Source organism: Terrapene carolina, unplaced genomic scaffold (assembly GCF_002925995.2).
Source record: "Terrapene carolina triunguis isolate 2854851 unplaced genomic scaffold, T_m_triunguis-2.0 Scaffold236, whole genome shotgun sequence".
NCBI classification, from domain to species: Eukaryota; Metazoa; Chordata; order Testudines; family Emydidae; genus Terrapene; species Terrapene triunguis.
Genome location: NW_020664587.1, coordinates 15,436,897 through 15,462,749, shown reverse-complemented (window position 1 = coordinate 15,462,749; position 25,853 = coordinate 15,436,897). Strand labels below are relative to the sequence as shown.

At 43.0% G+C, this 25,853-nt stretch overlaps 1 protein-coding gene across 1 annotated transcript in view; it reads left to right on the top strand.

Annotated features, from left to right (window-relative positions):
• The first annotated feature begins 697 nt into the window (after positions 1 to 697).
• KIAA0319L (KIAA0319 like) overlaps positions 698 to 25,853 on the top strand; it is a 51,799-nt gene continuing 26,643 nt past the window's right edge. The window contains exons 1-2 of the mRNA XM_029912662.1: positions 698 to 838; positions 19,181 to 19,899. Coding sequence (XP_029768522.1) covers positions 718 to 838; positions 19,181 to 19,899 — 840 coding nt within the window. The 5' untranslated portion in view covers positions 698 to 717. The remainder of the gene's footprint in view (positions 839 to 19,180; positions 19,900 to 25,853) is intronic.

The window sequence follows — 25,853 nt, the reverse complement described above, 5'->3', positions numbered from 1 at the left end:
GGTCAAACTCCAGTTATAACTTGTTTTTTGTTTTGATGCCGCCCTCGTTCTTGGCACAGGTGAGACCTGGAAATTCAAAAAGATTGAACTTCTGGTTTGACCATTAGTGCCCTCATCTGTGTCCTTAGAAGCAAAATTGGCTTTTAATTGGCTGTTTTATCAATGCTGCTGAACTTTTGTCTGTCTTTGTTTCTGCTAGTACCAGCCAGCACAAATAGCCAACTGATGACGTTTTGTGCTGCCCGCCTAGCAGATGTGCTGGGCTTATTGGTGTTTGTCTTATCCAAGCAGCTCTGGCTGGGTGTCAGCTGCATGTTGCAGATTTGAAAGGGAAGTTTCCAGAGTGCGCACACAGAATCAAATGGATTATAATGATGCTATTGGGGATTTTGCTTTTCATGCTTCAAAGATGTAAGTGATGGTGTCTAAAGGGATTGTGAAGGAAAACCAAATTTCTTGACTTACTGCAGTACAAACCCAAGAAATGAAGAGCTTTTCTGCTACTGTTGGTTTCATTTCAGATCTCTCATAATACTGGCAATTACTTCTCTGCAGTTGGTCTGAGTCATGATAGATAAGATGGAACACTCCTTTCCTCCCCCAACTTCTTTAGTCCTTTCACCTTGTCAGCTTCATGAAGAGCCACCTATAAATTGTTTGGTGCATGATTTCTCTTTCTTGTGTGTTTATAGAGTCCTGGTTCTGCCCACAAAGGCCATGGAGAAGAGGTTGGAAGCCAAGTTCAGCATTAGCGTCTGGATTTTATCAGGACGTTGCCTGGGAAGTTTTCACCTGTTCTACATGTGTGCCTGCCTCTGTGCCCTCTCTTCATCTACAGGTGAGTATTCAGTTCTCTCTCTGAGCTATTTCTGTGCCTCAGTCTAGATTTAGCCCCTTGATTCATTTTAAATGTTTGAAGGGTGGGGTGTATGAAACCTGTTAATTACCAGCCAGACATCCTAGCTAGTGAAATAGCCAAAAAACAACAACCCCAAAAACAACCCACACGCAAGTACCTGTGAGGAAGGGGGGTTAACCACTGGTCTTCCTAGCAAAGTATGTCTCTAAGCTGTTAGAAAGGTAGGCTGACCAACACATTTTGTAGTAAAATGGTGATTTTACTAACCCTTTCTACAGCACTATTTTACTACTCTAAGGGCTTGTCTACAATTAAAACGCTACAGCAACACAGCTGATCCACTGCAGCACTTCAGTGTAGACGCTACCTATACCGACTGGAAGGGTTCTCCCTTTTGGCATAGGTAATCCACCTTCCCAAAATGCGGTAGTTAGGTTGACGGGAAGAATTCTTCCATTGACTAGCACTGTCTACATGGGGACTTAGGTCAGTTTAACAGCACAGCTCAGAAGGGTGAATTTCTCACTCCCCTCACCAAAGTATTTAAGCCGACCTAATTTTCTAGTGTAGACCTGGCCTAAGATGACAGTGCTGCTGACCTGATAATCTTTTAAATAAGGTAGTCAGTAGCAATCTCTCTGTAGCTCCCAGGCTACTAACAAAATTCTCCTTCAACCTGAAAAAAAAATTCTGTTCTCCACCTAGCTCATATGCATATGTGTGTCTGTCTTGCTCAGAGTTAAGAATCTTTTCCAAAAGAGAGGAGAAATGATACGGTGCAGAATCCCTTCATTTGACTCTGGGTTGAAAGCCAAAAAAGTTGGTTAACCTTGTAATGCTTAAAATCTCCACAAAGACAGTAAATCAGTTCAGTGACCTGAATTTACTTATAGAATCAAAGCAATGTAAGTTTGGAAGGGACGTCCAGAGGATATCAGGTCCCACCCCCTGTATTAAGGCAGAACCAAACATACCTAGATCATCCCTGACAGTTGTTTGTCTAGCCTATTCTTAAAAACCTCCTGTGGTGGGCATTCTACAATTTCTATGGAAGCCTATTCTAGTACTTAACTATCCTTGTAGTTAGAAAGTTTTCCCTATAATCTAACCAAAGGCTCCCTTTCTGCAGATTAAGCCCATTACTATTTGTCCTACCTTCAGTGGACAGGGAGAACAAGATCCGCTCTCCTCTGTATAACAGCCCTTAACTTATTTGAAGACTGTGATCAGCTCCCACTTCAGTCTTCTTTTCTCTAGAGTAAACATGCCCAGTTTTTTTAACCTTTCCTCATAGGTCAGGTTTTCTAAACTTTTTATCATTTTTGTTTCTCTCCTGTGGACTCTCTTCAGTTTGTCCACATCTTTCCTGAAGCGTGGCACCCATATTGGACCCAGTACTCTAGCTGAGGTCTCATCAGGTGCCAAGTAGAACAGGACAATTCCCTTCCTTGTCCTACATCTAACACTACTGATAATACACCCCAGAACTATATTAGCTTTTTTTGCACCTGCGTCACATTGTTGGCTCATGTTCAATTTGTGAACCACTATAACCCCCAGAGCCTTTTCTGCAGCTCTGCCACCTGGCCAGTTATTCCTATTTTGTAGTTGTGCATTTGATTTTTTTTCCTTCCTAAGTGAAATATTTTGCACTTAACCTTTATTGAATTTCATTTTGTTGATTTCAGACCAGTTTCTAATTTGTCAAGGTCATTTTGAATACTAATCCTGTTCTCCAAAGTACTTGCAGTCCCTCCCAGCTTGGTGTCATCTGTGAATTTTATAGGCGTACTCTCCACTCCACTATCCAAGTCATTAATAAAAATATTGAACAGTACCTGACCTAGGATTGATCCTTGGGGGACCCCACTAGATATGCCCTCCCAGTTTGATAGTAAACCATTGATAACTACTCTTTGAGTATGGTATTTCAATCAGTTGTGCACCAATCTTGTAGTAATTTTATCTAGATCATATTTCACTATTCTGCCTATGAGACCGTCATGCGGGACTGTGTCAAAAGCCTTGCTGGAAATCAAGAACGTCACGTCTACGGTTTACCCCCTACCAGCTAGGCCAGTAACCCTGTCAAAGAAGAAAATTAGATTGGTTTGACAGTATTTGTCCTTGACAATACCATGCTGGCTATTCCTTATAACCCTATTATCCTTTAGATGTTTACAAATTGATTGATAATAGTTTGTTCTAATATCTTTCCAGCTGTGGTTAAAAGGTTTTTGTTCTTATTTCCTGTTCGGACTTAGCCTCCCAAAACCCTGAAAATGAAAACTAAATTAGTTACTTGTGCAGGATTTTTCATTTGATGGGTGTGTGTGTGTGTGTGTGTGTGTGTGTGTGTGTGTGTGTGTTTAAGATTCATGTTTGAGATTTCTAGATCGAAGCATTTTGTTGCGTTTCAGGCTTTCCTGTTAGGAGTTTCCTGTTTTTAATAAAGTTTCAGAACCCAAAGCTGTTGATTCTGTATTGCTCTAACTGAGCTTCGGGTCAGCATAGCAACATTTAAGGAGTAAATAAGAGTGTGTCTATATGCGACAGTGTTAATAGTATAAGCTAAGGTGTGAATTTAAACTGCGAGTTGTACCGATATAACTCTGCCCGCCGTGACACACTTTCTGAGGAACAAAAGTGCATTTTTTCGGTTTAATTTACACACTTTGGAAGGGGTTTAAGCTAAATCAAACAAACCCACACTCACCCAAATGAGTGTTCACCTAATGAGTTATTGGTATAACTATACTGGTATAACTGGCAAACTTTTTCCATATAGACAAGCTCTAAATCATTAACCTGAACTTCAGTGTAAGAAGATAAATCTGAGTGTGTTGATTATCTAAATACCCTCACAGGCTTAGTGGCAATGGGCCCAAAAAAAAAAAAGTCTAAAAGAGTTAACTATTATCTGGTATTTTTATAAGATAAAAACACTGGTACCTAAAACAGTTAAGAAATATTTATTACAGGGCTTGGTAACTTTAGCAGAGATCTACTAACTGTGGCCCCAGTTCAGCACAGCACTTAAACACATGCATCTGTGCTTTCCTGAATTGGGCCCTGGAGGACTAAAACCAGCAGATAGATATGAAAGATGAAGTTGGGGGCTCCACCAGCAAGGTCCAAGGGCAATGGCCTGGTGAGAAGGCCAGTTTTATTGCCTGTCTTAGCTACTGGGAACGTAGAGGGTTCTTGGATTTTTAGTAGGCTGCTGTCTCTGGAGTCTGCTTGGGGGACTCCATCTTTCAAATCCAGCCTTTAGCTATTTAGGGGTGTGATAAATCTAAATCTTCTCCCTATTCTATCAGGTGGATCAGAGAAAAGAAATTTCTCTCCCTTCTCCCCCACCGCACCTCCCCAATCCCAAAGCTTTCTGCCTGTTTGATGAGGGGAGGGGAAGTCTTCACTACTCTACCGTACCCCCCAGCCTCTTATTTTTTGTGCATTATCCTCCTCAGTAAATAACTCCAATGCCTGCCTCCGTTGCCACTCACAGCTCTTCCTAGCAGCAGTATGAAATTGATATGGTTCTTGATAATTTCACACTAAGGCTGACTGACCAGTCATTAATTTTACTCTATTGCTGCTTGGCAAAGCTCTGAGCAGCAGTAGAGGTACTGAAGCTGTCTGTCTGCAGACTCTGGAGGGTAGCCATGGTTGACATTTGGAAGTTTGTGTTTGTAACCATAAGCAGTAGATTTTTTTTTTAAATGACTGAAAGCTTAAATTTTGAATAAATTAATCTTTGTTCATCAGGGAGAACTTCCAATTCTCCACTAGTGTATAGGCAATTGCCTGCTTTCCAGCTCCATTTTATTGCAATTAAAAAAGCAACAACTCATTGTTAAGAAATGATTAACCAGTTGCAATATGTAATTATTGAATAAGGTGCTTTTTATGGTGCCTCAGTAGCTAGTTGTAGTTGTGCAATTACAGCAAGGTGTGAGAGGTGGATTTTGGTTGACATCAAGATAACCTGAACAGTTTTCCTCTGGACTTATCTTTCTGCGTGTGCAGCAGATTGGTTCCAATTAACATTATTGTATCCCAAGAACATTTGAATTAAATGTTTAGCTGACTCAGCACCAGCAAGCAAAAGTAAATCTTAAACTAGTTCTACTAGTCCTGCTCATGCATTACTCCAAACCACTGCACTTTGACTTGATTGGCATTCCCTATTCAAGAGAAACCAGGATTGGAGTAGAGGGGATGCTGTGGGTCAGGATTGTAGAGCAATTGCAGTTGTGTGTAGTCACTTGACTGGAGTAGCAGAAAATGCTGTAGGTCAGGTTTGAGTTATTGCAGGGCAGTGTGAGTAGACTCTCGCAAAGCTCTATCCATGGTATAGCTGGTTAAACCAGTGCTATTAGTTGGTTACTGATTTACTGTACTGACTTTGATAGTAATCTGATTGCATTCAGACTGACCGTTCCTGTAGGGGATTCCAAATGAGGTCTCTAACAAAGAAATGGCTAGGGCCCAAGTATTCCCAAACAGGAGAGAGCCTATGTCAATGAGTTGACTAATGTCAACAATTAAAGCACAGAGGGTGCACTTCTAACTTGTGGCCTTGAAGTTCCATGTAAACGCTGCATATTCTTAGACCTCCTACAGAATTTGATGATGTGTGCAAAGATTTGGTGTAAGCAGTGCAAAGTAACTCATTGTTGCAAGAGGTTGAATTTTGATAAACGACTGTTTAAGTAGTTTAACAAGAGAGTTCTGTGGTCAGGCTCAAACACTGCTAGAGAGCATCTACAATCTGAGACTGTCCCTTTGGCTAGCAAAATACACACTTGGCTGTTCTGTAGTGCCTTTCCTTGCACTATTTCAGAGTAATTATTGATGGGCTATTTGAGGCAGCAACAGCTGTGACTTGCCCAAGGCCACTGGCAGAGTCAGCATTAGAATCCAGGACTCCTGATTCCCAGTCCTCTGTTCTGACCACTAAACCATACTGCTACAGATACACACATGAATGTTGTTCTACAATGTACTAAGATTTTAGACGGCCAATTAAAACTCTTCTTGTACCACAACATGAAATTTCTTCCGTTTTTGTTTCTGTATTTCCTGCTCAGCTGGATATAGTCTCCATGACTTCCCTCTGAGGAGAAATTGGAAAGACTGGGATTGTTCAGAGAGAGGAAGGAAAAAATGAGGTATAGCAAATAATGAATGGCATAGAGCAGATACACAGGGTAAATAGAAGCACCCATTTATATAATGCAAGAACTAGGGGGCATCTAAGAATTTGGAAGGCAACACATTTAAAAACAAACAAAAGAATATTTGTTCACATAGCACATAGGCAGTTTATGGACTTCATTGCCATGCGATCTTGCTGAGACCAAGAGCTCAATAGGACCAAGAAAGGATTAGACAAGGTATATGGATAAGAAAATTCACAGGCTAAAAAAGCTATAAGCTAAAAAGCATGCAGCGCTGAGCACGCGGACCGCAGCTCTCCTAACAAGCACCCAGTCTAGCTGGAGGCAGGCGAGGCCAGGGAACACGTGTTCTGTTTTCACTCACAGTTAAAAGCCAGGTAAGAGCCTAGTTTAGCCTGACTCCCTCCACCATCCACACAGAAACCTCTATCCTGGGTTTGTAGGTACGTTACACCCTTCCCAACTGGGGAGGAGGGGGCTAGAGCTGGGGTAGGCAACCTATGGCACGTGTGCCGAAGGCAGCACGCAAGCTGATTTTCAGTGGCACTCACTGCCCGGGTCCTGGCCACCGGTCCAGGGGGCTCTGCATTTTAATTTAGTTTTAAATGAAGCTTCTTAAACATTTTAAAAACCTTATTTACTTTACATACAACAATAGTTGAGTTCTATATTATACACTTATAGAAAGAGACCTTCTAAAAACGTTAAAATGTATGACTGGCACGCGAAACCTTAAATCAGAGTGATTAAATGAAGACTCGGCACACCACTTCTGAAAGGTTGCCGACCCCTGGGCTAGAGCCTGAGCTTCACTTTAATTCAGGCTGGAACCTGCCCATTTTGCAGTGAGCACGCAAGCCAAGTCACTCAGGTGTTGGTAGTCCTCCAGCGCCCCTTCCACAATTCCCCCGAAGGCCAGACACATTCTCCCACAACTGACTTGGAAAGAGTCCTAGGAAGTCTCAGCACAAAGGACCCTGGGATATGCCTCCAGACACCACAGCAAGTGCAGAAACAGTGAGGACACAGTGACGTGTATAGGGCTGTGCTGGGGGAACACTTGTACCTGGGCTAGGCTAACCTGGGTGCCAGTCACCTAAGTTAACTGCAATGAGGACACACCCACAGAGACAGCGAGAGCCCCTGTTGTGAGCACGGCAGTCTTTCTCCCAGCCAGAGATGGGGTTAGCTGGGCTGAGGGGAATTCACAAAATCTGTCGAGGAAAGATCAAGGTGTAAGGAAGACCCTGATGTATTGGCCTCTAATTGTTTTTACCCTTTGCTCTACAAGCTTTGTATCTTTGTACAATGCTTTGTTTTGAAGGCACTGTTTTTGAATCATTTTAATCAACTCCCTGGCCACAGGTCCCTGGAGTGAAAGGGCTGACCGATACCAAATGCAGTTGGGCAGGTGACATTAACACAGTTAGGAAACTGGGGCTGTTGCCCAGAGACCCAGTCCCAGAGTGGGTGGACTGCATGGGTCTGCCAGAGTGAGGTGCAGGAAGCCCTAATCTGTCACCTAAGAGGTGCACTTGAGAGGGGCTAAAAGTGATATAAGGCACAGTTCATCTTGTAACCATGACAGATGTAATTTCTTATGCTGAGGCTATAAATCAACCTCCAACTATTGGGGGAATGGAGAGAAACTGCAGGGTTTCTTGTCTCTTTCTCTGAAGCAGCTAGTGCAGGCCACTGTCAGAGATAAGATACTGGGCAGATGCACCCCCGGTCTGATCCAGTCTGGCACTTCCTATGTTCCAGTATTCCTCTATTGCTGCGCAGTCTTGCATGGCAATCAGCATAAGGAAACTGGCAGGAGAGCATTACCTGGAACAGTTTTGCCTGAAAACAGCTGGGTAATGCAAACATTTCCTATCCTTTCCTCTGCTTTCTCAAATTTGGCAATACTGTTATCACCTGCTGAGTGATGCTATAATGAGGCTTTACTCATTTACACAACAAAATGGTCATTGAACTCTGTCAATATCAAACTCCAGTAATGGTCCAAAACTTGTTATGCCACAATTTAAATCGGCTATGTAGGTTTAATAATATTTGCAAGAGACTCTGTCTGAAGAAATCACTGAGATCTTTTGAAATGAACCGTAAAAACTGGCCATCAGCCCTCTCCGTTCAAGACCGTTGTTGTCTGTTTTAAGTGCACTTCAGGAAAAGCTTCAGCTTTTAAGTCTTTATTGTAGTTACCAAAAAATACTAAAATTCCATTTTCAGTCGAAATATCAGAGCTTGCTCAAAGATGCCGTTACATTTGTGTGTCATACGGAGATGTCATGACAACTTTGCGCTATGGGTAATGAGTCTAATTTCATTTAAAGCTTGCTTTAAATTACTAGCACCTCCATTTCTTTCCAGGAGCTCCCACAAAAAAGAAAATGGGTTAATGAGAGAGCCTTTTAATGGTACAATTTACTTTGTTGGATAATGCGTTTTATATCTTAAAGGACCAGGTGACCTTTTTGGGGAGACACCCAGAAAATATCCTGCAGGAAATAATCCTGCATTTGCCACATGAACAGGATCTAATAGATCACTTCTATGATTCTACAAACCCCATCTTATAACATGACATGTTGCTTGTGTGCATGGGTTTTGTGAGTCCCATCAAAGATCATGAGAATTGTATAGTTAAAAACCCAGTATATTTCTATATGCCTATTGCGCTGTGTAGAGTACTGTAAATACACTGTTTCATAAATGCAAGCTCTTTCCATGAGCTGAGTAAATTGGATTTTTAATTATCCATGTGCAATAGTTGGGAAGCTGTGTTGGGTAACCTGATGCTGAAGTCAGGTAAAATATGGTGCAGATGAATATTAGTAGAGCTCTGAAAATTAAAACTTGACTAAATGCAGTTTTAATCTCTGCTTTGTATTTCTGCACCTTCCAAGTGCCAGCCAATTAAAAAGAAATGAAATGCTCTGTATGCAGTGCCCTGGGGTCATCTATGCTGACGTGATTGCACTGGTGTATCTAGGAGACGTTTATTAGGATTCAGACCTGAGTTCTTAGAGGAACATAATTTTTTTTTTTTTTTTTAGGGTGATTTGCCAGGGGAGATGTTTTCTCAGGAACCGTTTTTGTTATGTTTGGTTTTTTTTAAACACCTACTGTTCATTCAGTTTTGGCTCAGGCATATACAGGAGTCTATGGACAGATACCCATGGATTTTTTCAGTGGGCTTTGGTTAAAGCCTTAAATTCCTAAGCACAAATTTTCCCCTGCAGAAGTCCCAGTGAGCTAGGGATAAGATCATCCCAGGATAGGGACAGGTGAGCAATGTACAAAGGGGATGTGGTGGAGGGGTGTAGTCTTCCAGAGGCAGGGAAAATATCCATTGCTGCCCTGCTTTCGATTCACTTAATAGTTCTTTGGCTTAATTAGAGAGCGTTCTTAGCTTCCAACAGCAAGTGTATTTTGCACAGTTAAATAAAAAAAACCTCAAGACAGGCAAAATTCCTCTTGATATTCACAATGATGGTTTTAGTCTTTAATCTCTGTCGTACAAATCAAAGGACTGAAAGCTTTGTGCTCGCAATGAACTTGTGAGAGCTGAGAATTGTCAATTTCAGATTTTAATGTGCATCCAATCACCACCCTCTTCTCCTCCCCCCCCCCATTTAAAAAAATTTTTTTTTATGCTCCCACCCTTATAACATGACGAACACTTCAGGTTACAGCAGGGTCATTTCCCCTGCTAGACTCCCATGATTCCCTGTCAGTGTGATCACCATCCAAGCACTTCAAAGTGTAATGAGGTCATATGTTTCCCCCAGGCAGGCGGCTGGTCTGCTTGCTCTTTGAGAAGGGACTTTATGTTGATAAAGTGTGACAACAATGATGCTGGTTTAAAAGGTACTGTTGTCAACTTAGCCTTCTGTTGCATTTATTCGGTGTTTCATTTAAAAATAGCAATTGGACTCTGCTTTGTTAGACATAGGGAGGGGAAGGTTTCTATCTTCTAAATGGAGGGTGACCCCAGAGTTGCTGCCAAAACAGATTTAGAGCAAATTCTGTTGTCTGATGTTTTCCTTCACTAGTCGTGCTGCCCATTTATTTTCAATTTGCATTTGCTGGGAAGACATTAAAAATAAGTTGGAAATAAAACAGCCTCTTCATTCCTCCCTACATTTGGAGAACAAAATCACCTTTCAGTTGGGTTGTTTTTAGATTAAAGTTACCATTTGGGGGGAATGGACTATTTGTTTGGAGTAACACATCCTTTGAATAAAACATTAACATCTTTAGAGCAGAATTTAACTTCACTTGGTTTACCTATAATTCCCTGTTTAGATTGTGTGGAGGTCACTGTGACCAGATGCTTTCAATGATTGATATCATAACTGCAGAGTTGCTGCATCGTCGCAAAATTGCATGCACCCAGTTACTTGGGACAGTTGAGAAAAATATAATTCCCTTTATCATTGGAATAAGGCTTACCAAGGAGAGACTGTGCCTAGCTGCTAGATTTTCATGGTGATTTTGCAGGGCTGGGTTACTAGCCCTCTCAGTTAAACTGTAGTTCAGGACAGGGGTAAACTTCAAATTTTAGCACCGAAAAAAAAAAAACAACCCAACCCTTCTCTCACACGAGTAACTTTGGTGGCTGTCCAGTATGTGGAATTTAGGTTTCCCTATACTTGTGGCTTTGAACATGACCCAGGTCAGCAGAAGGCATCAAGGAATTATAGTTAGAACAAAGAAACACATGACACTTCATGTTTGTTTGCCTCTCTCATGCAAGGATCACAGAGCATTTTACAAAGGTAGATAAGAATTATTTTCATTTAATAGCTAGGGAAACAGAGGCACTGAAACTTGAATTCTCCTTCTCCCTTGCCTCAAAACACACACATTCTACCTGAAAAATCTTTACCAAATGTAGAACCCTTGTTTTCTTTGGAGTGGAGAAGGAAGGGGAATGAACGTTTTACATGGGGGAGACGAGGAAATATTTTCTAACCGTTCCCTTTTAAGGGAAGTTGAAAGCAATGTTAAGGATGGAGTAGTAGCCTTCTGCTTGTCGCAACTTCCCTGCTTGTCTAAGTTGCATCTATAACAAGCATCGCTGTGTATAACGCAGTTTCTCATTTCTAAAGTGTCCATCCCTGTAGTAGCCACACACAATATGCAGAATCATTAGACTATTAATATGTAACTCACACTCTTGTGTTCATATTTTAGGGAAAAACACATAATTTGTCATCCATTAAAAGAAACAGAAGTTATAAAGTTTCCAGCAGTCAAGAGGACCTTGCCAGAGAGGCAGGGAGCCTGCTTTTTGGGGTGTGTCAGTCTTTGCACAGTGACATGGTTTGTAAGGTAATCTCCCAGTGACCCATTATCTCTGGGGCATTGTAACAATCCCTTAGGCCATTAGTCTATTTTAGGGAGTCCTTAATCTGCAGAGCTTTGAGGATAGGGAGCCTTTAATCCATTGATCTGTGCATGCACTCTTCAATTTTTCATGCTAAAAAAATCCATAGGCAAAGTAGTGTGTTGTGCGAGCTGTGTGTACCTGATCTAAGGATGAAATAACTTGTCTTTTTAAAAACACTTGAAAGAACCACAGTAGTTTACAATGTGGAATAATCACCTGTACAGTCAAAGTCACATAACTGCAATAAATAAACCCTGAAACTAGAAAACTGAGGCTTTTTCCTCTGTTCAGACTAAAAATTGGTCAAACTGACTTTTTTTTCCCCCTCCAAAATTTGATAATAAAATTTTGCTCCAGTGATTTAAACATCATAAGTCAGGTCTCAGCCTAAGGCAAATTTTTTTTATGACACAGAACACTCTGAAATGAGAGGTTTATAATGGGTAAGCTGACATAACCTTTACTATAGTGACTCTAGCTGCTGGAATCACACTTCATGTTACCCTCGGAGTTATTTCCTGTATATTCCAATTTACTGCCACTTCATTTAATCCAAAAGTCCTATGAATGGGTCCATTAAATAAATAGTTTTCAAACAACAAGTCTTACAGCCATTCATTCTCAAACTTTTTAGTTGTGCAATTATAATGTACACCTATGGCTTTTATCTGCCTTTATAAAGGGGAGACTAACAACCAGTTTTGGCTAGTGGGTAACTCCCAATAAAAGCCAGAAATGACAGATGATAGTTTATTAGGATTTCTTAAATCATCCTTGTGTTTCCTTCTCTGCAAGATTTAGGGTTTTTTTTTTTGGTTTGTTTGTTTTTAAACAACAATTCAACACTTTCTTAATTTGAAAGTTGATTTTTTTTTTTTTTTGGCACATTACCAATACCACATCTTCACCATTCAGTTTTCACTGCAAGTAGGTCAATGAAAAAACTTTTGTTCATATTTGGTTTCTAGTCTTTCTTTTTGTGGTTCGCAGTGCTTCAGTGGTTAGGTTTCTGGTTGCTGTTTGAGAGAGGTTAACGTCCAAGAAAGCTGTCTTCATTGAATTAAAAAATGTAATGCAGATATTACTAGTAGATTTTGCAGAATGTATTGTTTAAATCTAAATTTTAGCTATAAATTTGTGTCCTTTTATACATGTAAATACTCATAGTTGTCTTCATATAGGTTATTTTTTTAAAAGTGCTATCTTACTAGAAGCCATCATATTGTATAGTACCTAGTACCCTCTCATTTTAGAATTCATCCATTTTTTTGGTTTTTGGCAAAATCTTGTGTTGAAATCGCTGTGGTTTAGATTCTTTAACAAATGACATTTTAAAGACTTTAATAAAATTATTCTTAATCATGCTTATTACAGCAGTGTCTAAGGGACAACCAAGAAAGGGGCCCCATAGTGCTGAGTGGCGTACAAATTAGAGTACTAAGTGGTCCTTGCCCTGAGGAGCTTACAGTCTAATCAGACACAGGTTGGGGGAAGGACTAGAACACGCAAGCAGGGTGAACTATGTGATAGTAGCAAACCTCATGTTAGTTTTGGGTGTGGCTTGAACTAATATGAACTAATGGAGTTGTATGTGAAATAGAGATGAAAACCATGATGGACTGTCCCCCTCGCTGCGTAGCCTCAAGAAAAGGTATTAATCTACTCCACTTGGAGAAGAAAATCCCACCTGCTTTAATAATTGCCCTCTGAAGCTGCTTTAAACATTGTAGAGTCCTCGAGGTTTAAACAGGTGGCTTTCTTAAAACATAGCTGATACAAGTCATTTCCATTCAAAAACCTCTAGTTATACATTAGTTATTTAAAAAAAAATGCTTCAGACTGAAATGTGAAAAACAAGGTCTCAGGCAGATGCTTTCTTTATATTAATTTTTTCACCTTACCAAAATAAATATTTGTTGTTTTTAAATTGCGTGAAGGGGGAGAGGGACAGCCTCAGAGACCTATTGGTGGCAGGCAAGCTTTACAGTTTGTGATCACCAAGTTATGAAGTTCTTCGGGCACACTGCTGGAGAGGGATGTTGCCCCAAGTGATGAGTGGACCAGTCACAGAGAGACAACTGGGACTTAAACAGATACTGGTTCCTAACACTAATTTGAGTGGCGGCGTGGGGTCAAAGGTTGAGTCTAAATCTTCTGTTTCCCATAGAGGTGGCGAGCATGCAGAAGGCGGTGCCTTGTCCCAGCTGAGAAGAGGAGTGTTTCATGTTGCTACTGTGGTGACAGGCATGCTGTCTAATTGAGGGAAGAATCAGCACTCCCAAGGGTCCTCCGCATAGACATGGTGTTACGAATAGCCTGATACAGAGTGGGACAACAGTGCTGATGCTGTTCCAGGGCAGGAAGGAGCAATATGTTAGGAAGGGGGAAGATGGAATGTGTAGCCCGTTAAAAGCGGATCCCTTGCAGCCTAAATGGTATGTTGTCCAAACAGGAGGACATAGAGAGATGGAAATCAGTTTGTGGAGGCCTTGTCTCCCAAAAAAGTGAAAGTTCCAGATCTCAGACATTTCCCCACTTTGCTCATTTGTTTCCCTAGCGTTGACCTGAATTTGATGGGTTAGTTGATATGGCTCGCCACTGATCGCATCCGACCAGAAGATCGATAGGTTCTTGTCCAATTCAGACGACAGGGTCCGAGAACTCAGAGTTCTATGTCGGGAGAGGACTGTCAGGGTGCTTGGCAAAAACAATTGCACTGAGGACAATACCAAATTGATAAAAACTTTATTGAGATTAACAAAAGAATAATGCTATGAAACTTATGACTGCAAAGCAGTAAAAGAATTCCAAAACTCCTGGTGGTAGCATTCCTATTATAAGTACCTTAACCTAACAAACTCTTACCATTCCTTGAGGACCCGGTAATAGGAGGTGAAGGACCAGCCTTACTCCTGGCGTGCCCGATAACACGATGATTCTGGCTTCCCCAATAGTTAGGAATGTTGAGTAGTTATACTATACTACACAAGCTGAGCTGATAGCATGATAGAAGATAGAATGATAGGTAGATAAAAATATAGTCTATAGAATATAGGAGAACAAAGAAGAAAAAGCCCCCTAAGATATCCTTACATGGTACTTTATAGGATCCTGAGGTTATATAATTCAGGCCCAACCTACTATACCCAAATCTTATTGCCGTACCCTAAGAAGTTTATGGGTACACTTATCCTATAGGTTAGTGGATTATGACACTTACTTTCTACATATTAATAAGGATTATTTTACTCCAAAAACTGCCAACCTAGGCTTTCCTGGCGACTTCCAGGTTTGTGGTATACCCTGCAGTTACCAACCGGTTGCAGACACCGGATAAACCTGTTCAGTGTTGTGTGTAGTTCCTCTCTTTGGTTCCCCAAAGTTCAGGGACCGTTTCTATCTGTGCCAAAGATTGCCAGCTTTTATGCTGACTTACTCTTAACTGATTAAACTTTTAGTTATTTAGCAGATCTTACCGGATACAGGCCGGTAGGCTTCTTGCATTTCAGCAAAACTTATTCTATGTATAATTATTAGGAAATACATCATATGCCTCGACACATCCTAAATTCATAGGAATTACTACTGATAAAATATAAGGATCATGTATGAAATGGATTAATTCAGAAAGAGAAACATATTCTATGATACGGCGGGCTGGATTAGTAGGATATAATAGCTAGCAAAGTAATCCTATGGGCTACACTAGTTAAAGCCAAAGTGGTTTTAATCAACTTCCATGAGACTTTCTTGCCTCCCTTTTTTTTTTTTTTCTTCCCCCAGGGAAGCACAATGGGTGACTTTGCTAAAATGACTCCGTCCGACTCGAACCACCCATATCCGAGCAATTCCAAGTATCGATTCACACGCTACTCATGTTCTTTATTTTATTGCTTTGCGTCAAGGAGGGGTCTGAGTCTTTGCTTAGGATTTTTTCCAAATCAGACCTTCTGAATGCAGGTTTCTCACATTGAAGTTCTGCTTACAAGTCTGCTGTTCTCCCTATAAAAGTCTTAGTAAAAGTTTCCACCTGCAGCTGTTGGAAATATTCCAACATGGCTTAGATGTGAATTGATAAACACTGGTGTGTCTGCAGCAACTTGTATTTTAACTTTGCTCAGTATGTTTGTTTCAAGGCAAGTGAAAGTCTGCAAGGACTTGGATAAATGGATTATTTTTGTTGTACCTGCTGCAGCAGCTCCTTTGTATCAAATCAGAATCTTGGTTATCTTCAGTACTAAGTTCTGCCACGACACCTGAGAGGGACCAGTGTAGGGTTGTTCCCTATCCTATATTTTCTAGTAGATTATCCGTTTTAGTATTAGGTATATTTTCTTTCTTTCCTCATAGAGCTGGAAGGGACCCCGAAAGGTCATCGAGTCCAGCCCCCTGCCTTCACTAGCAGGACCAAGTACTGATTTTGCCCCAGATCCCTATGTGGCCCCCTCAAGGATTGAACTCACAACCCTGGGTTTAGGAGGCCAATGCTCAAACCACTGAGCTATCCCAACAAGAGGTCTGGTCCTTCCCTTGTGTGGAACTGTTCTGGATGTACTTGATTTTCCCTTTCGCAATTTCATTCCATTACTGTTTGCTCCCTTGAATCACCCTACATAATTCCTCTCCATTCTCTTCAAATATGTTCAGCTGGCTGTCAGCTCTCCCTCTGCATGCCTTAACTACGCTGTTGTTAATTGACACGCACGTTGAGTCCCTGAGATGCATTTTCGTGAAAAGCTAGCCCCCTTACCATTTTTAGCAATATTATATGATGTAAATGGTACACTAGAGGAAGCTGTTTCCTCTTCGGTGAGGGAAGCACTTTGGTGTTCCAAGACCGTGACAAGTTTCTGGCCCTCTGTATGTGATGCCAACCTACATTAGAGAGCTAGTTCAGCAAAGAATGTTGCCTGGCCATCTTTACCCTGTTCCCAAAGCCTGGAAATCCATACACATTACCAGCAAACAATGCGCTCTCTAAACCTTTTCAGCTGCTGGTAGCTTTCTGAAAGTATGTGGTCCTTTCCCCATAGCAGCAAACTGTGCATGAGCCTCAGTCATAAGTGAATAGCCGGCATATGGGGGTCCGTATATAAATTTCTCCGTATGTGTAGACTGCAGAGCCTGCTGGTTTAAATCTAATAGACTATTCTCTAACAGAAAGTGCCTTCTAGACAGGCTAGTATATTATGTTTGAATCCTACCATGATATTTTAATCTTCAGTTTTAATCATTGTTCTGAATGAAGAGATGCAGACTTTAAGCTGTTGACTCAACTGTTGTCACCGCCCTCCCATACAGGAAAATGTGACCGTCCTCGGATAACAATTGATACACAACCATACCACATCCTTCTCAGATTACCAAGCGACTTTGTTTAGACAGTGGAACCTGCGCTTGCTCATGAGCAGTGATTGTTTCACATGAGTTTGTAGCTGGGATTCCTGTGGTTTTATTTAATTGAAATTTCACACAAATGTACTTGCAATAAAGCGGCAACCACTTATTACAAGAGAATACACATCCTAGAAGAAGGCAGCATGAATGCCAAACTACCTTGTGTATGGGGGAGAGGAGGCGAGGGAGGAGGTGTGGGAGTAGTATTCACCACAAATGCATCTGCTCCCAGTAATCATTCAGAAACTGCTTCCAAATAAAATCATAACTGGGAATTTTCTCGCCATCTTGGCCTTGTCTAATGGAGCATTAATCAGCACCTCTATACAACATGTCTTCTCTACCTATTCATCAGAATAGACCTTTACTCTCTAAATTAAAAAGTTTGCTTCTGTGAAAGAGTAAATTTTGCAACATTTATGCAAGTAATAGCTCCCCTGTGGGGAACCTGAGCCACAGATAAATGAAGCGATTTTCCACGGACCACAGAAAGAGTCATGGCACAGCCAGAATTAGGACTTTGAGAATCTGGCTTCCAGTCCCATTCTGAGTCCACAAAAACACATGACCTCTCCTGAATACATTTTTATACGTCATGTAAAGCTAAACCTATTTCTCATGTTGGCTGTAACTTTTTCTTCTCTTTTCTTATTTTTTTAAATGAAGCTATATAGTAACGCTTATTTTTATTAGAAAAATTTAGCAAGTGTCTCCTTGTGTTACTTATGGTTGATGATGTCACCGCGCTGCGAAGTGGTATAGTGGATGGACTGAATATTTTGCACCTATTGTACTTGTCAAGTGGACTCAATGGGGCTGACAACGGGGAAAGAACTCAGTGGCCCAAGGTGCATTGTGCGGCTGATAACCTAAACTTAAAATATTTAGTCTCTTCAGTACAAGGTTAGAACATCTCATTAGCCAAGGCTTGTGCTGCAGTCAGCCAACCTAAACATTCTTTATGCAAAGTATCTGCAGCAGGAAAGCAACTTTGCATTGACTTGGGCTTCAGAGCCCTTATACACTGATCTACCATATATAAGCATGCAGGCAGATCTGGATACAGAAGAGCCCCCCCCATGTGTTTAAAATGTTTACAGGGCTATTGCCAGAACTGAATCTGTTTGCAACAGGTCACGCACCTCAGAAGGTGAGGGACAGGAGTGTGTACGTCTTCATTTCGAGATGCAAAAAAGAGTATTAATCTTATTAATACTTATGTGGTGCTTTACAAACATTATTATAGCCTTAATGCACCTGTGACCTCAGTAAACTCTAATGCTGTTTTGCAGAAGCATATATTGAGGCACCGAGATTGAGCAGTGAATCCAAGGTTATGCAGCAAGTTAACAGCAGATCCAGGAATGGAACCCAAGATTCCTGACTTTGGTCTAACCACTAGACCACACTGCTTCTCATAACTCAACTGTCCACATTTTTACTCAAAGCAGATATCAACTGGGTTGAGAATGAAAGGTCATTTCAATTCTTTCTACCCCGTGCTTTGCTGAGGTCTCAGAACTCAGCACTAGTTACTGTGGTTGAAGTTCCCTCATTTTGACAAGAATCTCTGGAACATGGCTGCATCCTCCACGGAGCGGTGGCCTGGCCAGGTTATCCCCCCAGCTTGGTTTGTCACCACGTTGCCTGACATGACGATTTATAAAATCCCCTTCTGAGTTCTAACTTTTTAAGTAAAATGGTCTTTTAGAAAATCAAATGGGTGGGGAGTTAAAAACCCAGGGATCCTTAAAATAATAGAAGCTGCTTTTATACGTCAGCTGTCAAAAGTGATGTACTCAGCTTTGCTCAGTCTACAGGGTTTTGCTGTTACGTTGGTGCAGCCCATAGCTGGTGGGGGAAAGCTTGATTCTGATGCCTTTGGTGACAAATAACATTTGTATCTATGTGCTGTGGGAGTTTTTTAATCCAAAAGGGGCCTCGGTATAGAGAGATGGACTTACCAGCCCAAACTGAGCACTGAGGCAACTCCAGCTCCTATCAGAAACTAGATGTGCTGCCTAGCATTACTTTGCCCTTCTGTGATACCTTCCAGAGAGTTACAAGCAAAGGAATTTAACCTCATGATGACCCTATGAATTGAGGAAGTTGCCATTAGGATTTAGAGAGGGAAACTGAGGCACAGAGGTGAAGTGACTTGCCTAAGGTCATATGCAGTCAGTAGAGCAAGTTCTAGAACCCAGGAGTCCTGCCTTCTGGTTTCTTGCTCTGACCCCACTCCTGTACTCTGAATACTCTTTGGCAGTGCTAAGGATTAACTGTTAGTCACTTTACAGCATTTTGAATTGTCTTTTCTTTTCCACTCTGCCTCCTTCCCAGATGCAAACTGGAATAGAGCCGTGTGCCAGCCAGAGAAGATCCTGTTTGGTGGCTATTTGAGATCATGGAGAGATCACCAGCTACAGCTTGTGGAGGGATTTCACACTGCCCAGTCATGTCAGGCTGCTTGCTGCCAGAGCCCCAGCTGTGATGCCTTTTGGCTGTTGGAAAAGATGTGTCTCCAGGTGAACTGCATGATTCCCCATCAGTGTCAGGCAAGCAGGACTGACTCCTCAGGTTCCATTTTGGTGTTTCTAAAGAAATCGAAAACTACAGAGCACTCCTTAAGCTCTCAACGTGAAGGCGAGGTGGAGACTCTGCTTCACAAGTTGTTGGATTGGTGCACGCCAGTCCAAGCCAAAAAGAGACTGCGAAGGTCCTTCCGGGAGCTGTTGACACAAAAACAGCACTTGACAAATGTTCGGAGGGGCTTGCTGAAAAGGGATATAACAGATCTCCCCACCAGGGGGAATGTTGAAAATCTGCCAGCCAGTACCTTGGACAGCGCATCTAAGAGCAGCTTGAGTAATATTGGTCTAAAGGCTAACCCGGAACCTAGGCCTTCATTGAGGGATGTTCCCAGTGACCATGCAACTCGAGAGAAAACTTCCCTGCAAAATGGAACGGACTCAAGAGAACAGAAAAACAAAAGCCCTGCCTCTCCTGAGAGCCATAGTGTGAGTGGACTGAGTGATCCAGCTGGTAGCGGCTCTCTAGGGGTAAGTGTATGGAACGAAATGGGGACGTGAATGGACTGTCTGTTGCTAGTGTCAGTCTTAACTTTCATCAGTTGAACATCCTTCTGGCTGTCATTTATTATGCAGGCTTCATATTAAGAACACTTAGAAGGCACTTCAGAAATGTGCTTTCAGCCTCTTTGCAGGGAGACGAGGCAGTAGTTTGACTCTGAATTGGGGTAGGATTTGATTTGATTTCATTAGCCCTTTGGCTCTTGGAAAAAAGATGACAGGCAGACTGCTTCCTGTCCCGTATAATACGCACCATAAAAGTGAGAGGTAAGAAGGAGAGATGTCTGGTGGGTGTGAAGTAACCAGCAAAAGGCAGGGGAGTGCATGGGTGTTGGAGTCAGTTACCCATAATATATCTGGTTTACCCACAAAATAAATTAAGTAGTTTTCTATAAGAAGTGTGTTGAATTCTGGAGCAATTCAGCATGTTACTCTACAGACCTATACTATTTTGTCATGTATCTTCAGATCAGCTTTGCTCTGTAACTGATCTGAAGTCGTAATTTTTATTTTTGTTTTAAGACTCATTTTTTCATACTCTGAAGTCCATAAGGGTTTCCATTAGCAATGGATAAATGAGGATCATTTGGGCTTCTATTAAAAAAAAAAAAAACAGGAAGTCAGTACAGTATTTCCAGATGTCTGATCTAAACAGAAATAGACGTGTTTGAAATACTAGGTGCTCTTTGTTATATGTGCAAAGGGTCTGATCATAGGCATTGTAGAGTCCCTAATAGGAGTGGTGTTGCAGAGTGAATCATACGTTAGGAAGCTACGTTGCTTGAATATCTCTTGTCATATTTCAAGGATTTGGGATTATTGCAGTGGGCTCCTTTCTCCTGTAGTTACATTCTGGCTTTGGAAAATTAAGAGAATCTGTTCCACTCCAGCTATGCAAATCTTATGGTGCTAGGTAGTACTGTGATTGATATCAGCCACCAGCTTGCAGAGCAGGATGTGGAGTGGAGCCAAAGGACACCACTGAGAATTCCAGAGCCAGGTGTGTGTGAAACAACATTGTGGTTTAACTTTGCATTTGCAAATGTTTGATCTCCCAGAACCTCATGCTACTTAAGAGTGACTCATGAGTTTCCCTTTGTTTTCTCTCTCTCCTGCAATATTGCAGTATTTCTGGTCCGCCTGAAACCTTTCCTTCCTCTAGCATTTCATAAGAGATTGAGACTTAAACAGTGATCTCATTCTCCCATTCCATATGCACCTGACTTCTGGGGAGACTTCACTACAGCTGACCTTAAACGTTTCTTGCCTCTCTCAGGCCTTGTCTACATTGGCAAGTTTCTGTATACACTGCTAAGCCACTTGGTGCGCAGAAACTGCACCGTTGCAATGCTGTAAAAAAACACCCCTATGAGAGGCGTACAGCTTTTTGCGCCTGGGCTACAGTGCCGCGGTGCCAGTGTAGACACCTGGTTGATTACAGCGCTGCAATTGGCCTCCGGGAGGTGTCCCACAATGCCTGTTCTCGCCTCTCTGGTCATCGATTTGAACTCTACTGCCCTGCCCTCAGGTGACCAACCAGGAGCCCCACACCGTAAATTGCTTGGGAATTTTGAAAGTCCCCTTCCTGTTTGCTCAGTGACACATGCAGTGGTCTCAGCGCATCTTTCCAGGTGACCATGCCTGCTCCACGCACCAGGTGATCTCCTGCTTGGAGCATTGCTGAGCTGCTGGACCTCATCAGCATTTGGAAGAGGAGGCTCTGCAGTCCCAGCTGCACTCCAGCAATAGGAATTATGATGTTACGATGCATGACAGAAAGGAGCCATGACCAGGACACGCTGCGGTGCAGGGTCAAAGTGAAGGAGCTGCGGAACGCCTACCACAAGGCTCGGGAGGCAAACCACCGCTCCGGTGCTACGCCTATGAGCTGCCGGTTCTACAAAGAGCTGGATGCGATACTTGGTGGCGACCCCACCTCCACTGCGAAGGCCACTGTGGATACTTCGGTGGCTCGCGTGCCAGTTGAGAGTGGACCGAGCCAGGAGGAGGAAATCTTGGACGAGGAGGGGGAGTGGAACCCAGAGGCAGAGGATGACTTGGAGGTCAGCGATGCATGCAGCCAGGAGCTCTTCTCTGCCCCGGAGGAGGCTAGCCAGTGTTGGAGCTTGGCAAAATGCAAACAGGAGAGGAGGCCCCTGGTAAGTGACTTTGATTTTGGGAATCACTGAAGCGAGTTGTTGGGGGCAGGAGGGTTGCAGAAAGTAGGCTTCTGTCTGTATGATGTGCATACCACCACATGCCTAGTCTGAGCAGCGGAACAGGGTGTTGATTGACTCCCTCACTTCACGGGAATCTGCCTCAGAGATCTCCACAAAACTCTCTTGGAGATACTGGGCAATCCGCTGCCACAGGTTCTTTGGCAGAGCTGCTTTGTTTCTTGCCCCATTAAGGGTAACTTTCACGCACCACTCTACCATCACTGGGAGGGGGACCATTGCTGCACACAGGCGAGTCGCATAAGGGCCAGGGCAGAAGCCACAGTCTTGGAGAAGACCCTCCCTTGATTCCCTGCTCACCCTCAGCAGCGAGATATCTTCCATAATGAACACAGCCTGTGGAAAATGTGGGGCCAGTAATGATTATAAGGCCCCACCCCCAATGCTGGCTCTCCCCAAGAGAGCCCAGTGTACAGTACGGTCCTGGAACACTGATTTCCCCTGCCCCTGTAGTTACTCACCATTTTGGGGGGATCTTGTGGCTCATGTGTGCTTGCCTGGGGTAAGCCAGTTAGTGACAGGTCTGTGAATAGTGGCTGTGTTTTAAATCACTGAATCAGTGGTCTGTGTGTTGCAAACAATACTGCTTCTGTAAAATGTTGCATTTTGGCTTCACACACATGACCTTGGGGGCCCAGCCTCCCTCTTGTTATCGCCGGCTGAACAGCTGCGCAGAATTAGAAAGCGGCCATGAAGAACTAAAGAAGACTTTCTGCATGATGTCATGATGCACTCCACGGACGAAAAACGAGAATTGAAGGAGTGGCGAGACAGCGAGAAGAGGGACCAAAAGGAGAATGCAGCGCGCCAGTACGAAGCCACGGAACGGCTCTTAAAGATTATGGAGCGCCAAGCAGACCCATTCCAGGCGCTGCTAGCACTGCAAACTGAGCAGCTGCATGCCAGCCCTCCCCTAAAGCCGCTGTCGCAAAACTCTTTCCCATGCACCCCCCAGACACCGCCAACACACTCTTATCCACCTCCTGACTCCAGTCTATACCTGCGTCATTCCACTCCTGCCCCATCGCAGTCCAGCCCTGTGGACTCCCAGTACCCACTGCACTCAACACCCAGCTCTCTGCAGTTTAGCCCTGCTGAAGTACAGTACCCGCTGCACTGTACTCCAAAGGACAAGGTTGCATATGATACCTGGACATACACAAATCTTCCCAGGACCCCACCTCCTCCTGGGACCCTCCCTTCCCCCTGTCCCTCACAGTGCTGATGTGCTTTTTTGTTTGTCTCTCTCCTCCAGTTGTTGTTTTTTAATAAAAGAATTGTTTTGGTTTGAAAGCAATCTTTATTCCATTAATTGAAAGCAAACAGAGCCCTGCAAAGCAACAGTCAATTTTCTTAAACCTTCACAGTGCATTGTTTGCACCAATCACAATCACCTCCTAGCATTACAAGCACTGCACTCCCGAGCACAGCAATAAATATTAGTGGCTTTCAGCTTCAAATTGCTGCCTCAAGGCATTCCTGATCCTTATGGCCCCACACTGCGCCCCTCTAATAGCCATGGTCTCTGGCCGTTCAAATTCAGCCTCCAGGCACTGAGCCTCAGCGGTCCAGCCCTGAGTGAAGCTTTCACCCTTCCCTTCACAAATATTATGGAGCATTCAGCCTGTGGCCATATGCATAGGTATATTGTCATCGGCCAGGTCCAGCCTCCCATAGAGGCAGCGCCAGCAGGCCTTTAAATGGCCAAAAGCACGCTCAGTGAGCATTCTGCACTTGCTCAGCCTGTTGTTGAACCGCTCCTTGCTGCTGTCAAGGTTCTCCGTGTATGGCTTCATAAGCCACGGCATTAAGGGGTAGGGGGGGTCTTCCAGGATCACAATGGGCATTTCGACTTCCCCTACAGTGATCTTCTGGTCCGGGAAGAAAGTCCCTGCTGGCAGCTTCCTGAACAGGCCAGTGTTCCGAAAGATGTGTGCGTCATGCATCTTTCCAGACCAGCCTGTGTTAATGTCCGTGAAATGCCCACGGTGATCCACAAGTGCCTGGAGAACCATCAGAAATACCCCTTCCGATTAATGTACTAGGTGGTCTGGTGCCAGAATTGGAATATGTGTGCCATCTATCGCTTCCCCCTCTTCCCCCCCCCTGCAGTTAGGGAAGCCTATTTGTGCATGTTAACAGAAGCTCCTGCTGGCCATGTTCAGACTGTTAATGAGGACTGCTACAGAGTAGCATGTCCCAAGATTTGCCTGCTTCTTTAGTGCAAAGAATCTATAGCTTCACCAAAGCATGAGAGCCCATTAACTGGTAAGAAAGTGGAGAGAATCCTCCTTTGCACATAATATTAATAGTGCTTTACCCTTGTATCTTCTGTTAATGGCACTGAAAGTACTTTAAACACATGAACAAATATAGTTCTTCACCCTCAGGACACTGAGACAGAGCAGGTACAAGTGACGTACTCAACACTGCAAGGAGAGAGTGTTTTGCAGAAAAGCCTGAACCACAAGGCCGAGCTTCCTCCCCCGGTATTAGCATTGGCTGGCTGTTTCGGTGTGTATGTTCAAGGGCTTCGATTTTACCAGTGGTGTTAAAAGGTTCTGTAGCCTAATCTAGCTACTAGGACATGTGGCAATGCACTTCTGCAGCATCCATTGCCCAGACTGAATGCCAGTGACGTGGTATTAAAGTCCTGAGTGCCTTTCTTTGGTTTGATCTTTTGACCCAACTGTACCAATAGAGTCAGTGATGGGGTAATTCAGTTACAAAACCGGTTCCAAATCAAAGATGGAGAAGTGCTGCATTTTAAGTGTTCCGCAGATATTATTGAAACAGCATTTGCTCAACAAAATATGCTATGCAGATGTACTCTACAGATAAACCCAGTTAAAGTTGAAATGTCCGGGAGTTACCCTGCAGGCTACTAACCAGAGTGGAGCTAGGTGCTGTAGAAGGAATTTCTGATGAAAGAAAGGAAATTGTGTTCGTCTGCTTTGATTATTTGTAATAAACTGACTCATGCTGCATGGTATGCAGAGGGGGGATGTGTACACGCTTTCGGATCCCCTTCCCCAAATAGTTTGTGTTGTGACATACACTCATATAGCTGTTGGAGTGCCAGTCGTTCAAGGCACAGGTGGTCTCTTTTAGGGGCGATCTAAAATCAATAACTCCCTGCTGCAGTGAGGGATTCTTAAATCAAAAAGATGCCGGTAGAATCCTCCTCCTTCATACCTGCCCACATCACAGCTTCAGAAATAGGAATATGTGACTGACAAATTACCGGAGGGAAATCTGGTTCCCTGCTTTTAGTGTCTTTGGCGTGCTCTGCTCATTTAAGTGTTGCAGGCACCCCAGCATCTTCTATGGAGCCTGACATAGCACCTTATATGCCGCCATAGCTGAAGTATTTAGATCTAAGGGGACTGAGCTGTATGCAGCTGAGCTGGAAACAACCTAGCTGTTCTGGAGACAGAGCCGGGGGGAAGTGCAGGGTGGGCAAAAACAGAGAGTAGCCGTGTTGGAAGAAAGGAGAGGGAGCTGCAAAGCTTCCTATCAATAGGAGAATAAGTATGGGGGGCTTCCTTCCTCCCTAATTTTAGAAGGAACGAGTGACTATCTTGTAGACATTTGATGCTGTGCAGAACTGAGGGGAATTTGGGGTCAGTTTGAGTTTAAAAACTAAATCGGCATCCAGTTTGAGACTGAGACGTTCTCTTCTTTCCA